The sequence below is a fragment of the Salmo salar genome, chromosome ssa28, assembly GCF_905237065.1.
Source record: "Salmo salar chromosome ssa28, Ssal_v3.1, whole genome shotgun sequence".
In the NCBI taxonomy this organism is placed as follows: domain Eukaryota; kingdom Metazoa; phylum Chordata; class Actinopteri; order Salmoniformes; family Salmonidae; genus Salmo; species Salmo salar.
Genome location: NC_059469.1, coordinates 7,489,892 through 7,505,533, shown reverse-complemented (window position 1 = coordinate 7,505,533; position 15,642 = coordinate 7,489,892). Strand labels below are relative to the sequence as shown.

The window sequence follows — 15,642 nt, the reverse complement described above, 5'->3', positions numbered from 1 at the left end:
TCTTGGTGGTTCCAAACTTCTTCCATTTAAGAATGATGGAGGCCACTGTCTCTGTCACAATCCTGTCTCTGAGCTCTACAGACAATTCCTTTGACCTCATGGCTTGGTTTTTGCTCTGACATGCACTGTCAACTGTGGGACCTTATATTGACAGGTGTGTGCCTTTACAAATCATAGTCAATCTATTGAATTTACCACATGTGCACTCCATTCAAGTTGCAGAAACATCAAGGATGAACAATGGAAACAGGATGCATCTGAGCTCAATTTCGAGTCTCATAGCAAAGGGTCTGAATACTTATGTAAATAAGTAATTTCTGATTTTTATTTTGATGAATATTTTGATTTATTTAATCAATTTTAGGTTAAGGCTGTAACGTAACACAATGTGGAAAAGTCAAGGGGTCTGAATACTTTCAGAATGAACTGTATATGTGTTCTATAAAGCTTTGCTCGCTCGCACACCACATGGTCTCTCTCTCTCTCATTTCTCCTTTCTTCTTCTACATCTTCTTGACTAGCCTAGATCTTCCCTCATGCAGTCACACACATACACACACACACAGACACACTCTGCAATATTGAAGTCTACTGCGTTATGTAAATGCCTTTCAAATAAAGTTACACCATGTATAAAGTCAGAGGGAAACTTGAGTTCTCTGCTCTGCTCTTTGATAGTGATTGAGGTGAGAGGGGCTGCCATATCTTGGCTTGTAGAATCATTTCTATTTGTTACACGTGTTAGGTGTACACACTCTATTTCAATAATGGTGTTATACACAATGTGTAATACCAACCCACCAGTTTCATTGAATGGGATTCAAGTATACTTTTGGAAAGGTAGTCTCTCACACAGAGAGGCAAGGCCAGACTACTAGAACTAAAGCACTAACGGAATCACTACTCATCTGAAGAGGAGACGAGCCAGCCAGTGGAATGAAATACAGACACGGAGACTCGGTCAGTGATCTGAGTACCTCTCTATGGTACTTGGCTTTTTCCGTGCCTCTGCACATCTTAGCTGTGCGTGGGTGGAACAACTCGCTTGTCAAATTGGGATGCATATGCTTTTAATTACCTAACCAATCCATCGTGTTTCTGGTCGGCCTCCTGTCTCCTCCCGCCTGTACCCCGGCGGTAACTCTTCCACATTTATTCAGCCCGACGTCCCTCCGACTCCCTCCATAATCCCACTTTTCATTAGGCTGGTAACTAATGGAGACTGCATCCTGCGTCATTACATGTGATTCTCACTCACTTTCATCAATACCCACTGCTGCGGCTCTCCTTGTTGTGTCCTGTTTGCCAGTTTGAGTTTGATCGTAGGACCTCAGGTAGTCAGTGGTAGAAGAAATAGCAGTTTAATTGGCAGAGAGAAACTCAAGGTTGGCCTGTCATCTCTCTATAGCCTTGATTCTTGGTTTTGCACCTCTCTCGCCTCTCTCTAGCTCCCTCTCTCTCTTTCTATAACCCCCCCTCTCTCTACCTCTCTCTTTCTACCCCTTTCTCACTCTATTACCATTTCTTTCCACTACTTGCCCTGGAAGAGTATCCTCTCCTCTCCTCCACACATCATTCCTCAGCATCCCCCTGTATCATGTCATGCCTCCCTTTCATCCTTAGCTCATCCTGTGCTCATAGCTGTTTCTCCTAGTTACATTAGGTGTTGTTAGCCAGCAGGGAGACAGAGACAGTGAGAGTGGTAGCACCTTTTAGATGACACATTGTTCTACAGAATCTGTTAATCCTAGGGAAATATTCATGATTTCCTGTCTAGGATTAGGACACTGCCTTTCTTCTGCTGAAGGAGATGAAGCCAGGCGAGTCACACTATGAAGTCAAGACACTAGATTTAGTGCCGAGATCAAAGTAAGCATCAGCAATGTTTCACAGTATCGCGCTAACACGTTTATACAATCTCATTTGAGACGACCTGCACACTTTACAGATGTATTACACAATCACAGATGTATAGTACATACTCTATATGTGCTGTATACACTTTTGACTCTGATTCCCGCCAGAGTCACTTAATGAAGGACTGTGTCTTTGGGAGTGTTAACCCTGCTTGTGACCCATGATAAGCTTGACTAGAGAGGCTTATTTTCCCACCCAGTACCACAAACTGCTTATCAACTCTGCCAGTGATGACATCCAGGCCCAGACCAAGGAGCATAGGCATCCACTACTCAGACCAGTCCCCCACACCCTCCTCTGGGGACGAGGCATGACCTGATAGCCCGACACAAGAGCAGGGTTATTTCTACTGGACAAGCTACACCACACAGGGGCACATTAGCCGCCTCACCACATCACCAGTGGAGTGGGGCTGAGAAATTCCTCTAAGTCACAAATGATTGTTTAGCCATGAAATGTTCATTTGGAAATCCTCATTACGTTCTCATCAGGGAACAATTGTAATCATTTGCTTCAGATGATCAGCGTCCTGGGCTGAATTCTAATCACTAGTGTTGAACGCAAAGTGGTTCAGCTGATGAATGGAGATGCTCTCCTCCCAATCCTTTTTTTTCATCCTCTGTGTAATTAAATGTTTCCCTTTTGTCCAGTGTCTCTGGATGGTTATTGTAGTGTCAATGTGTTAGTGTAGTGTCAACAGACTGCCGTTAGTCTAGTCTGTGTAAAGTTTGAATGAGATGACTCCCTGTCTTTCATATGAACTTGTACTCTGAGATGCCGTTGACCTTAACAAGGGCCCCGGGACCAGTGGAAGCAAAATGGCTCCATTACATCAAAGATCCACCACCATATTTTACAGTAAGTATTGGGTTATTTTCCACTCATGCGTTCTCATTTCGACTCCAAACACAACACTGGTGTGTGTGGCCTAAGAGCTCTATTTTCAGATCATCCAACAAATGTAAGTTAGCTAAACGGCATTGGCACTTGGATTGGAACCAGTGCTTTGGTCAGATGGCTGAGCACACCAGTGCTGTGTTTGGAGTGGAAATGAGAATGCATGAGTGGAAAATAACACACCTACAGTAATATATGGTGTTGGATCATTGATGTTATGGAGCCATTTTGCTTCCACTGATCCCGGGGCCCTTGTTAAGGTCAACGGCATCATGAGCTTTACCCAGTACCAGGATATTTTTTCCAAAAACCTGGTTGGCTCTGTCATGAGGCTGAAACTTGGCCGCAAGTGGATCCTCCAGCAAGACGACAACCCTAAGCACACATCAAAAGCCACTAAATAAATGGTTAATTGGCCACAAAATCAACATTCTGCAATGGCCATTGCGGTATTGAAAACAGACGTGTTAATAATTCTGACCCCTACCTTTTTTCAGAATTGTTTTATTACTTGTTAAAAAAAATCTCTTTCTCGGAGCAATTGTATTAGTATAAAATAATCTAATTTACCAATTGTTTTTGAGTGCATTCAGAAAGTATTCAGACCCCTTGACTTTTTCCACATTTTGTTACGTTACAGCCTTATTTTTACCTTCATCAATCTACACACACTACCCCATAATTACGAAGCAAAAACAGTTTTTTTGACATGTTTGCAAATGTATTAAAAATGTAAATCTGATTTCACATTTACATAAGTATTCAGACCCTTTACTCTGTACTTTGTTGAAGCACCTTTTGTAGCAATTACAGCCTTAAGTCTTCTTGGGTATGACGCTACAAGCTTGGCACACCTGTATTTGGGGAGATTCTCCCATTCTTCTCTGTAGATCCTCTCAAGCTCTGGGGAGCGTCGCTGCACAGCTATTTTCAGGTCTCTCCAGAGATGTTCGATCGGGTTCAAGTACTCCTGCGTTGTTTTGGCTGTGTGTGTATAGGGTCGTTGTCTTGTTGGAAGGTGAACCTTCGCCCCAGTCTGAGGTCCTGAGTGCTCTGAAGCAGGTTTTCATCAAGGATCTCTCTGTGCTTTACTCCGTTCATCTTTCCCTCGATCCTGACCAGTCTCCCTGCTATTGAAAAACATCCCCACAGCAGGATGCTGCCACCGCCATGCTTCACCATAGGGATGGTATTGGCCAGGTGATGAGCCATGCCTGGTTTAGTCCAGACGTGACGCTTGGCATTCAGGCCCTTCTCCCCCGATTGCTCAGTTTGATCAGGCTGCCAGCTCTAGGAAGATTCTTGGTGGTTCCAAACTTCTTCCATTTAAGAATGATGGAGGCCACTGTGTTCTTGGGGACCTTCAATGCTGCAGACATGTTTTGGTAGCCTTCCCCAGATCTGTGCCTCGACACAATCCTGTCTCAGAGCTTTATGGACAATTCTTTCGACCTCATGGCTTGGTTTTTGCTCTGACATGCACTGTTAACTGTGGGACCTCATATAGACAGGTGTGTGCCTTTCCAAATCATGTCCAAACAATTGAACTTACCACATGTGGACTCCAATCAAGTTGTAGAAACATCTCAAGGTTGATCAATGTAAACAGGATGCACCTGTGCTCAATTTTGATTCTTGTAGCAAAGGGTCTGAGTACTTATATAAATAAGGTATTTCTGGTTTTATTTTTAATAAGTTAGCAAAAATGTCTAAAGCTGTTTTCGCTTTGTCATTGTGGGGTATTGTGTGTAGATTGCTGAGACAAAAATGATTTAATCAATTATATAATAAGACTGTAACGTAACACAATGTGGAAAAAGTCAGGGGGTCTGAATACTTTCCAAAGTCACTGTATACTTTGTATCACTCATTTACTGAAATGTTACCTATATTTTAGCAGTTACCGGTATGCCTACAGTCGGGAAGGCCACAATTTTGGCAGCATGCACGCCAAATATACAGCTTGTTGCGTTGTGGCCATAGACATATAATCCATCGAAGGGTTTTGTAACCTCTTACCTTGGCAATTTGACTATTAAACTCATGGGTACACTAGCAATGGCTGCCAGTCCTGACTTGAATGGGAACTGCCATCTATGGATTATATTTATATGCTTGGTTGCGACTCTCGGTTTGCCTTTCGCAAACTAACTAATTGCAGGGGAAAAGGTAGTTTGGAAAACAAATGCCTACTGTAGAAAAGAGAAAACAAATCTGTCTGTAGAACCAATAGAAAGAGTTTTTCTCAACAACTTCCATTTGTTTCTGAGCAGCAGCACTTCCTACCAAAAAAAAATTAATCCGGCCATGGCTATATATCATACTAGAAAATGCAATTTTAAAAGTTGAGTCTTGAAATTCACACCTTATTTTTCTGTTGGCTTTCGGTCCTCTGTCTCTCTGTCTCTCTGTGTCTCTGTGTCTTTGTCTCTCTCTCTGTCTCTGTGTGTGTAAGGGATAGAATGGATTTAAGAGAACTGAAGAATGTTTCAGATTATTGCCTTCCAAAGGAAATGAACAAATGCTTTACAATTCTTACACACTTGAAACTGAAAAATGTGTTGAGGGAGACCACTCTCGGCATTTGATTTAAGCAGCCAAATTCAGCTACAGTAAGTAAAACAATGTTCATATCTGAAAGCTCAAGCAATCTTTATCTTGACAATCTTGTTTACTGATTTCCACAATGTTTCTTCCCCTACAGGCGTGGATACGGACATCATGAGGTACGTTGGCGTTTCCATTCGCCTAAAATTGACATTGCTGCTTTTGAATGGTGGTCCTACTTGTCAGTTTATTTAACACAATGTTATCTATAGACACCGCCTTGATAGAATGACAAAAACGGAATGGGGAAATAAAACTTCCAATTCGCCGCCCGCCTTATATTTGGGGAGGCGATGTGATGAACAGATATTGGAAAACTTCTGCTGATAGCGGAAGCTGTCATCCCTTGGTATTATATACCTTGGGTTTTGGTTATGAAATTCTCTTATTATACTTCACTGACACAGGCTGTTTTTTATCTCTATTTCCCATCAAACTCCCTCTGACCTTGCTTGCTACCCCTTCCCCATCCATATTTACGTTGATCCACAATCTCTTTAATGAAACCTTATTTCTCTCTCCGTCTTGTTTCCGTATTTTCCTCCTCCTCTGTCCTTGCTCTCTCTGGCAGCAACAACAGTTGCTTAGGCCCTCTCTTCTGAGACCAGAGGTACAGAACACGCTCTCTTTCTCCCTTTGCTCGGCTAAGTAGTGAAATATTTGTCTTTAATAAAGCACAGAGGCCTCTTTGATGGCCATCTCATGTTTTCCTTCAACTTCATTGTCTTTGAGTAATGACTTGTTTTATCCACAACAGGAGCTCTCCATGGAGTCTGGCATCGACCCAGGCCAGGACTATTACACCCAGGATTATTATAATTATGACCATGGGTAAGAGAGTGTATGTGTGTGTGTGCACGGTGTGTCAGTGCACAGTGTGTGTTGTGTGTTTGTGTGCATGCATCTTTGTGTTACTGATGCCTTTCTGGTCCTGTGTGTACACAAGGGCCGACAGCTTACCTCACACCAGGGAAGCTCAGTCAGTCTGCAGAGTCCAGAGACTCCTTTAGAGTTCAATACCAAACAGCTCTCGTCACGACAGGCCTCCAGACTGCCTCCCCTCCCACTGAAACATCAGAATTAGTTTTTCGAACAGCCTTGAAGTGCAGCATACAGGTCGGAATACATAACGATAGCTTCAGACGAAACGGTTCATATTGTGGTTTGTTGCCACCTGTGATGAATTCCATAATTAGCGAGTCTAATCACTCACCTAACCTGTTACAATGAGCATCATCCATATGGTATCTTATAACAGAGTAAAAATGAGCGTGGATTTAGATTGAATGTTGTGCACGGAATTAGGCTCTTGAGACTTTCTCCCTCCAGCACCCAAGTGAGAGGGCGATTAGTTTTAGAGGATGAAAGATTCGGATCTACAGACGCCGTAGCAGCAGATGCAGTACATTTACCTTTCACTACCTCTGAGTCTCTTTCGTCTCTCTCGCCCCTCTCTCTCTACGCAGATTTTCAACTTTTAATTAGAACGTGCAGGCTCTCATTTCAGCCATACCGGATGTTATGTTTCTCTCTGCTATGTAGCCTATCTCTCAAAATGCGAATGTTTCCCTTCATACCAACCGCCATTAATACAATTAGAGTTTGGCTCACGTGGGGTAATAGTCGTCTGGCTGGAGGCTTGAGCCATTTAGCCATTACTGACACCATGTACTGTTAGTCCATCCAGTGATGTCACAGTGCGCCCTGTTAAGCTGATGGTCCGTTTCTATTTTAACAGACGCTTTCTCCCTGGGAGCACTAAAAGCCTTTAATCTGGGTGCATAGTGACCTTACTTCTACGCTCTGTAGTGAGTGGGCCCTGGATCTTATTGTACGCCTTGTCTGCCCCCCTCTGGCACTAAAGATCAGCTGAACAAAGACACAGAAAGAAGAAAAAAAACACTGCCTTGGGGTAATGACTGTAAAATCCCATAAGGAGGCCTTAGCCTAAATAAAGAGGCTCCATTGCCGTCTCTCTCTCTCTCGCTCTCTCATATCCATCCACAGTTAGGAGGCACTGGGGACCCGGGCTTATTCACATATTCTGTTTTACACTCACTTCTTCTGAAAAACAAATGACAGAATTCTACTGAGAAATGTGTATTGATAGAGGTTGAATAAATGTTGTGATGGCTGCTAGTGTGTGCGAGTGGGTGCATGCGTGCACGCTTGTGTAGTTTGTGTGTGTGTGTGTGTGTGTGTTGTGTGTGTGTGTGTGTGTCAGTACAGTGTGTAACCAACCTGTTCCATCTCCCCTCCAGGTATGAACTGCCTCAGTATGGCAGTCGCAGGAAGTTGATATCTCCGACAGGCCTGTATGATGAGTACGGAGAGGTGATCGTGGACGACGATGGGAGCTACTACTACAGTCCGCAGGAGTCAGAGGGAGAGGTAGCTGATTTTATCTACAGTTGTTACATTGTTCAATAGCTTCATGTATGATACGAAATGATGCAACTTTGAATTCAATGGAAAGTGCACGATGTGCCTGGAGGAAACACTGCGTGTTGAATGGCTCAGTAATGGTTAACAGTGGCTTTAATGGTAGCTTGGGCTGATGTGACTGTAACAGGTGGCCATGCGGGGTGGGAGGAGGCCCCCGATGCAAGGCAGAGGACCCCTTCACGGCCCCCCCAGTGGCCCCCCCAGACAGGCCTTTAGAGACCAGCAGCCCCCCCATTCTAGAACAGAGCAGGACCGGCCACCGTCAGAAGAGGGCACTGCTGCATCAGACTCCAAGCCCCACCACTCCTCCACGGTCATTCAGAAACTAAAGGCAGTCATGAAACTCAGCAAGTTCCCCGTCTCGGTTAGCAAGGAACCTGGTAAACCCCCCTCGCTCCACCCCCCATGGAACAAAGCCAGGATATTCCCCATGAAGTTCTCCTCCAAGGATCGGAGGGACGGAGGAGATGGTGGGGACTTCCTGACACTAACTAAGGCCAACCGCTCCGACAGCATGTTGATCATGGACAGTGGCATGGTCATAGATGGGAGCTACTTCCAGGCTTCGGATGATGCCAAGCCCTCGGTCAAACAGCAGTTGGGGAAGGCGCTGAGCCGTATAAACATCTCCAGCAGGCTTCAAGAGCGGAGGATATCCCCTATTGAAATCCTCAGTGTGAGCTCTGTAGCTGAGCAGAGGATGTCTGGGTCCCAAAGCTCCAATGACTCTAAGAGGGAGGAGAGGAGGAGGTGGCAGGCCTCCCTGGCTTGGGACATTAGTGAGCAAGAGGAGGGCAGCAGCTATGAGGCAGAAAGCATTAGTAAAGAGGCCTACTCCGACAGGAGTAGTAGGAGCAGTGCTGCTTCATCCTCCACACTGGGTACCACGGGCTACTCTGGAGGAGACTTAGGTGGAGAGGAGGACCAGGAGAGGGCTGTAGATTCAGACGAGGAGCAGGAGGAGTGCCAGGGAGATTCTGAGGAGGAGGAAAGGATGTCAGAGCGAGACTCAGATGGGGACTCGGACACAGAGAAGGATTTGGAGACAGAGGAGGAGTCCCAGACAGAGAGAGACTCAGACACAGAGAAAGGGACAGATTCAGGATCAGAGACTGAGGACAACAAGAGGAGCGCGACATCTGCAGGAACTGAGGACACAGCACCAGGGACTCAGAAGTCCTCACCCAGGCCACCATCCAGCAGGAGATCCTCTGTGGTCACCAGCCAGAGTGGTGACAGAGACAGTGGCGGTGGCACAGACAGGTCACAGAGCCGCATTAGCAGAGCCATTAGGAGAGCATCCTCTGACGACAGTGGAAGTGTCTCTGACCCAAGCTCCAGGAGCTCTAGATTTACCAGGACAAGAAGCGCTAGATCCAGGTCCTCCTCCCACACTCTAGGGTCCGAGGACACCATCGACGAGGAGAGCGAGGAAGAGGAGGAGTCTTCGGGGGAGGAGGAAGTGGAGGCTGAGAGTGGAGAATCACCAGAGGAGTATAGTGAAGGGTCGTCGTCCGGGAAGTCCAGTGGGAGTCGGACGACGGCCTCAACAGGAAATGGACGAGGACCGACCGCCATGTCCTACTCTACAGAGGTCAGCGGTGGCACGATGGACACCTCAGATGACCGTTCCCCTGTCACCGAGGAGGAGGAAGCCACGATGAAGAGACCGTCCAGCGGTATTTATGGAAACGGCTTGAAGCAGAGCACAGAGGAAGAGGAGGAGGAAGACGGGGAATCGGAAGATGACAACCCAGCTGATTCCGATGCTGATGAAGCCGTAACATCTTCAAGTGAATTCCGATCCCATTAAGTAAGATCACTGAATGCCTTGGATTGCGTGTGCAATTATCTGAGTGGAATTTATTAATTATTATTGTCATATAAGCCATTTTAGAAAGCTTTTAAATGACAAAGAGTCTAAAATGCATGCCCTTCCTTGCTTTGTTCTCTTTTTGGTCCTATCTCTAGCTGCCGTTGCCGCTGCCTTTTCTACATTGCTTTCATGAATACTGAAAGCATTGTCCTTTGGTGGGATAATCGTATTCTTCCTTCTAAAGCTCTTGGGGCTCTGTAGTAAATGGTTAATGATTGCTTCTCATCTGTCTGTGTCAAGAAGCATAACAGATTGTGGTTAATTCACATCAGAAGATATAATCATTTCCTTCAACAGCTCCTTCTCCTTCATGACCGTGTGACATTGTGTTTGCTGCTGGCATCTCTTCGCCTTGCCCGTCAAATGGTGTGAACCCATCTCTAATGATGTCGTGGTGTTAGGCTTCATGTCTCTCATATATCTGCCTTCTGTTTATTTGTTTGTTTGTGTTGTTCAGTACGGGAGGAAGAAGCGGATTAAGCTGGTGGTGGACAGGGAGTATGAGACTAGTTCGACGGGGGAGGACAGCGCTCCGGAGCCCCAAAGAAACCGTCTGTCTAACCTGACCAACCACAGCAACATCAATGGCAGCGTGTACCTGGCGCAGAACGGCTCAGTCATACGCACCCGCCGGGGTGTCCACTCAAACAACATCAAGGTCAACTCCCCGGTGCGGCTGGGCAAGCACTTTAAGAAACTGGACAAACTGGCCGTGACTCACGAGGAGAGACTGCCCCTCAACAGCCCCGTGGCGACCACATCCTCGTTCGACAAGACCCTCAACACCCAGCCCTCCAGCGGCTCCCTGGCCTCCAGCACCACTGGCCCAGAGAGCATAGCGTCAAAGTCCAACATCGCCAAGGCCAGGAGCGAGAGAACCCGGAACGCTGAGGAGCAGGAGTCACCAGTGGACAATGAGGACGTGAGAGAACCTTTAGAATCTCAGAGCGATCGCACACAGTCCGATGAGGAGGAGCTATGGATGGGGCCTTGGAACAATCTGCACATACCAATGACAAAACTGTGACTTTTGTATTTCCACTTTGCTACAGTATGTGACAAATTGTACTTTTTAGTATTGTCCCCAATTATATGGCATAAAGCTAAATTGAATTGCACTTAATTTCAATATAATGTCTTTCTTTATCAGTAATCCACTGGTTTGCTTTTACAGTACAAAAGTAATTGGCGTAATCTTATAAAATGTGCTACTCTAAATGTAGCTACATTCATTTAAAAGTTTTTGCAACCAGTAAGGTATGTTTCTTTTAAATACAGTTTCTTCAAAATGTTGAGCTGACATGCTATTTTCCTAATATAGCCACTTCTAGAATGTTGTTTCCATAGAAAACGGGATAAGAATGGCTGGGAGACATGAAGATGTATTGATTAGGGATGCACTTGCTGTCCACCTGGGCCTATAGTTGTGCTTTGGAGACATCCCAATCATAAAAGTCACTCAGACTTGAATCCATTGTTATTTTGTTTTTCCATTTTTATACAGATTGTTACATTTTTTTAGGGAGAATTTAAATACTATCTTGTTTGTGGGCATACTGCATATTTGACACGTCTTGAAATAACAATTCTGGTTGTGGTCTTGTTTTGAATCGATATTTGTACTGGCCAAGTGATGTTTATAAGCACATAAAGCAATGCAGTAATCTTTGTTCTGGTGCTGATATATCAAACACACCTTCATCTGTCTGGCTACCAACCTGATGATGGCTACAGAAATAAACATTTCTCACCAAAAATTATGCTAGTTTTATTCATCTAGTCCTTTCCCCCTCTCTGAAATAATAAAACATCAATTTGTTTGCAGCGAGAAGTATGCCAAGTTCAAAAACCCAGTCTATTCTATGCCCAGTTAAAATTTGATATTGCAGTCAGTTAAATGTCCATGTGTTTGCTTTTGCTCTGAGAATCAGCAGTATGATATCGATTACCTCAAGTACTTTGGTTACTATTCACTAGAGATAGAGAACTTAAGAAGAAAGTGTTTCTTTTTAATAGTTTCTGGAAGGAGAATATATCAAACATCCATATTATTGATTTAACTAAATTGCCTGACTATAGCGATGCCAGTGCGTACACAGTGAATTAATTTGGGCTTATTATCTCTGCGTTAGTCAGAGGATGGTTAGCCTCATTAATCCTGAGGAGAATTATATGAGCTGAGAAGTAGTGTGCTTTGGCTCTGGAATCATATCTACATGTCTACATACGCAAAGCTTATCTATTTCTACATGGTCAACTTTTAATTGAATCAAGTATGCCCAAAGCTCACTTGTTGTCACATATCAATAATGCCAATATTTCTAACATGTTAAACTATTTGTTTTGTATTGTTATTTAATTCCATTCACCATAAGTGTAATCCTAGCCAATAGCAACAGAAATATCCAGTAACAGTATTGTTCAAAGTGGCAAACCTGTGAAATGTGCTGTCTGAATCAGCTGCTTTAACTCAATTGATAAAGAGATAACGGTTCGTAGTCTTGCCGGTCCCTGCTCGACTTTTCTTTTTCTATAGTAACTTTGGTTAATTATTACTTTGTTTGCTCAGAATGGTCGTGCAATAATTTCCTACAACTGACAAACACTTCTGGACCATGAATCAGAAGCTACAGACTTATCTCTCAGCCTCCCAGATGGGCTACACGGCCTCCTCTTCCAAGTATCCTGATGGCTAATGTCCAATCACTGGAAAATAAACTTTGTGAACTCAGGGCAAGGCTTCAATCACAGCGGGACATCAGGGAATGCTGTGTCTTTTGGTTTTACAAAGACATGCTTTACGGATGATACACTAGACTCTATTCAACCAGATGGCTTTTCCATTTTCCGTATGGATCGAACAGCGGCATCTGGTAAGAGTAAGGGGGAGGGGTATGTTTCCTCATCAACAATTCCTGGTGTACCGAAATTGAAAACATCTCCTGTTCTCCGGACCTGGAGTTTCTGACGCTTAAACGACGACCCCACTATTTGCTGAGTGAATTCACGTGTTATTATCACAGCTGTATACATACCGCCACAAGCAAACACTGCGGCGGCTGTCAGAGAACTGTACAAGATCATTAGCCAGCAAGAATCCTCTCACCCGGAACAGTCTTTGTCGCAGGTGACTTTAACCAAACACATTTAAAACATTCTTCCCAAAATATCACCAACATGTATCCTGCCCCACGAGAGGAAGCATACATGTTGGATCATGTATATACAAACATCCGTGACGCGTACAAAGCCATCCCCCACCCCCACATCGGCCAATCAAATCACGGGTCTCTGTTCCTACTCCCTGCCTACAAGCAGAAACTCAGAAGGGAGCCACCAATACAGAGAATAGTGAGGCACTGGACAGAGGAGGCAGACAATCTGTAGGATTGCTTTGAGAATACTGCCAGGACTCATCCATCAACATTGAGGAATATACATTGTCAGTCACAGGCCTCTTTAGGAAATGTGTTGATGATGTACCCACAATAACAATCTGGACATACCCCAACCAAAAACCCTGGAAGAACAAAGATATCCATACCATGCTGAGAACCCATACTGAAGCATTCACTGTCAGCAGAAGGAACCCTGATGACTTGAGGGTGTGCGACGCGTATAGGGCAAGCAGGTTCGAGCTCTACAAATCCATTAGGCTCTCGCATAAAGACTCAATACAGACTCAAACTTGAATTGATGTTCGACAACTCAGACACGCGATGCATGTGGCAAGGACTACAGACTATCACGGACTACAAAGGCAAATCCAGCTGTGTGGTGCCCACCGAAGCCTCCTTCCCAGACGAGCTTTACACATTCTATGCTCTATTTGAGGCAGACAATTCCGAGCCATCCAGGAAGACTCTCGCTGTTCCAGACGACCAGGTGCTTTCGCTCTCCAAGGCTGACTTGAGGAAAACTCTCAAAAGAGGGAATACTGTGACAAAGCCGTCGACCCAGATGGACTCCCTGGCCGCGTTCTCAGAGTGTGTGCTGACCAGCTGGCGGGCATCTTCTCAGACATCTGGGTCTGGACACCACCCCCTGCAACTGGATCCTGGACTACCTCACAGGCTGTGAGGATTGGCAACCACACCTCCTCCAAACTGACTCTTAACACAGGGCCCCCCCAGGGGTGTATCCTCAGCCCCCTGCCTGCTAACCAACAATGATGAGTCAGCCTATAGGGAGGGGGTAAGTGAACTGGCATTGTGGTGCCAGGACAACAACAACCTCTCCCTCAACATCAGCAAAACAAAGGAGCTGATTGTTGACTTCAGGAAGCAAAATAGGGAACATGCCCCAATCCACATCAACGGGACTGCAGTAGAGAGAGTCAGCAGTTTTACATTCCTCGGTGTCCACATCACAGAGGACTTGTCATGGACCAACAACACCATCTCTCTTGTCAAGAGGGCGCAACAGCGTCTCTACTTCCTAAGGCGGCTGAAGAAAACTCCAAATACTACCTACCGCTGCACCATCGACAGCATCCTGACCGATTGCGTCATGGCCTGGTACGGGAATTGCTCCGTCAATAACCGCAAGGCCCTCAGGTGGGTGGTGAAGATGGCCCAGTACATCACTGGGCCCGTGCAACCACCTATCCAGGATATCTTCTTGGTGCCTGAGAAAAGCCTGTAGCATTATCAAAGGTCCCACACAGAGTTGTTTACTCCCTTACCGTCGGACAGACGGTATAGGAGCATGAGGTCTGATACCAACAGGCTCAGAGACAGTTTCTATCTAAAATACTGCTAAACATGAAATGCCTGATCTGATTCTCTGCACCTTAGCACACATGCACTCACTCACACAGACACAACACACACACACACACACACACACACACACACACACACACAACAAACACACTCATGCAACACACACATCCCAACTGCTGCAACCAGTCTCACTGTACTCTTTGCTCCCACAGGCTGATGATGCTAATGGGGTGTTGAGCATTTTTCCTGCAGGGCAAAGCCTTCTGGGAGCCGGAGTCCTCCCATCTGATTATAATTTCCATACACGGGGAGAGAAAAACCAATCTCCAAAATTGACTCTGCTCTTTGCTCCAGCACCATCACCACTTCTCTCTTTCTCTGGCTTGTTGACAAATTAGTTTCCTTGACAACCAGGGAAGCTTTCAGCCCCAATCCATTTAAACATTTCAACATTCTCCTGGATGTGAGAAATACTAGGGGAGAATCGCACAGTTTTCCTGAGTTTACCATAGATTCATGTTAAGTCTTCTTGCCAGAGAATATGTGAACTCTTTTATTTAAGTCACGTTTTACTTCAGGCTGACGCAATATTATGCAAATGTTTCGGTTCATACAGGAGTAATACAATTATTATTTATTTAATTTTGATTTATCTGGGGGTGCTACAGCACCCTCGGCAACCATACTTCCCAAGGCTATGAGGCTACAGTGTATATGGAAATAACTACACTCAAAATGAAAAATGACTCAACTAAATAATGAGGGTGTCTATCATCCTAATGGAGGTGTAGATTACATCTCACTGTTCCAACTTGTAAACAACGCTGCATTGGATTTCTGTTAATGCGACTCTGTGCAGCCAATGGCAATGTCCGCTTAAGATATAAGGAGCCGCTTGTGGATTTGCCAGAGGTCAAACAACAGTTTATGCTGTTTATTTCAGGCTTTTTGAAGAATCACAGTGTTCTCAAGTGATCCACTAGATGGCATCTGACACTGTACATTTTACTTTTCTTTATCCACTGTAGCGAGCACCCTCAACAGGTCGGAAACAACTGGATGCATTCGGTTTTCACCGGCCCCCAATGTCCGGTCTGGAACGTGAAGTTATAAGCTATGCTGGTCAGCTACTGTGTAGCAACCTAGCGGTGCCAAAAGCCCTGGTCTGCCTTAGAA

The 15,642-nt window shown here is 45.0% G+C and overlaps 1 protein-coding gene across 8 annotated transcripts in view; it reads left to right on the top strand.

Moving 5' to 3' along the window:
- The window catches only part of pcdh15b (protocadherin-related 15b), a 214,516-nt gene extending 203,105 nt beyond the window's left edge, over positions 1-11,411 (top strand). For 5 of the 8 annotated variants that reach the window (XM_014179323.2, XM_014179316.2, XM_014179321.2 and 2 more), the window contains 6 exons: positions 5,519-5,540; positions 5,993-6,031; positions 6,179-6,252; positions 7,683-7,812; positions 7,994-9,679; positions 10,200-10,331. In XM_014179323.2, the coding sequence (XP_014034798.2) occupies positions 5,519-5,540; positions 5,993-6,031; positions 6,179-6,252; positions 7,683-7,812; positions 7,994-9,679 (1,951 nt within the window). In that variant the 3' untranslated portion in view covers positions 10,200-10,331. Of the gene's footprint in view, positions 1-5,518; positions 5,541-5,992; positions 6,032-6,178; positions 6,253-7,682; positions 7,813-7,993; positions 9,680-10,199 lie in introns of all 8 variants that reach the window. The other 3 variants (XM_014179328.2, XM_014179322.2, XM_014179329.2) reach the window with 3 other exon arrangements.
- The last annotated feature ends 4,231 nt before the right edge of the window (positions 11,412-15,642 follow it).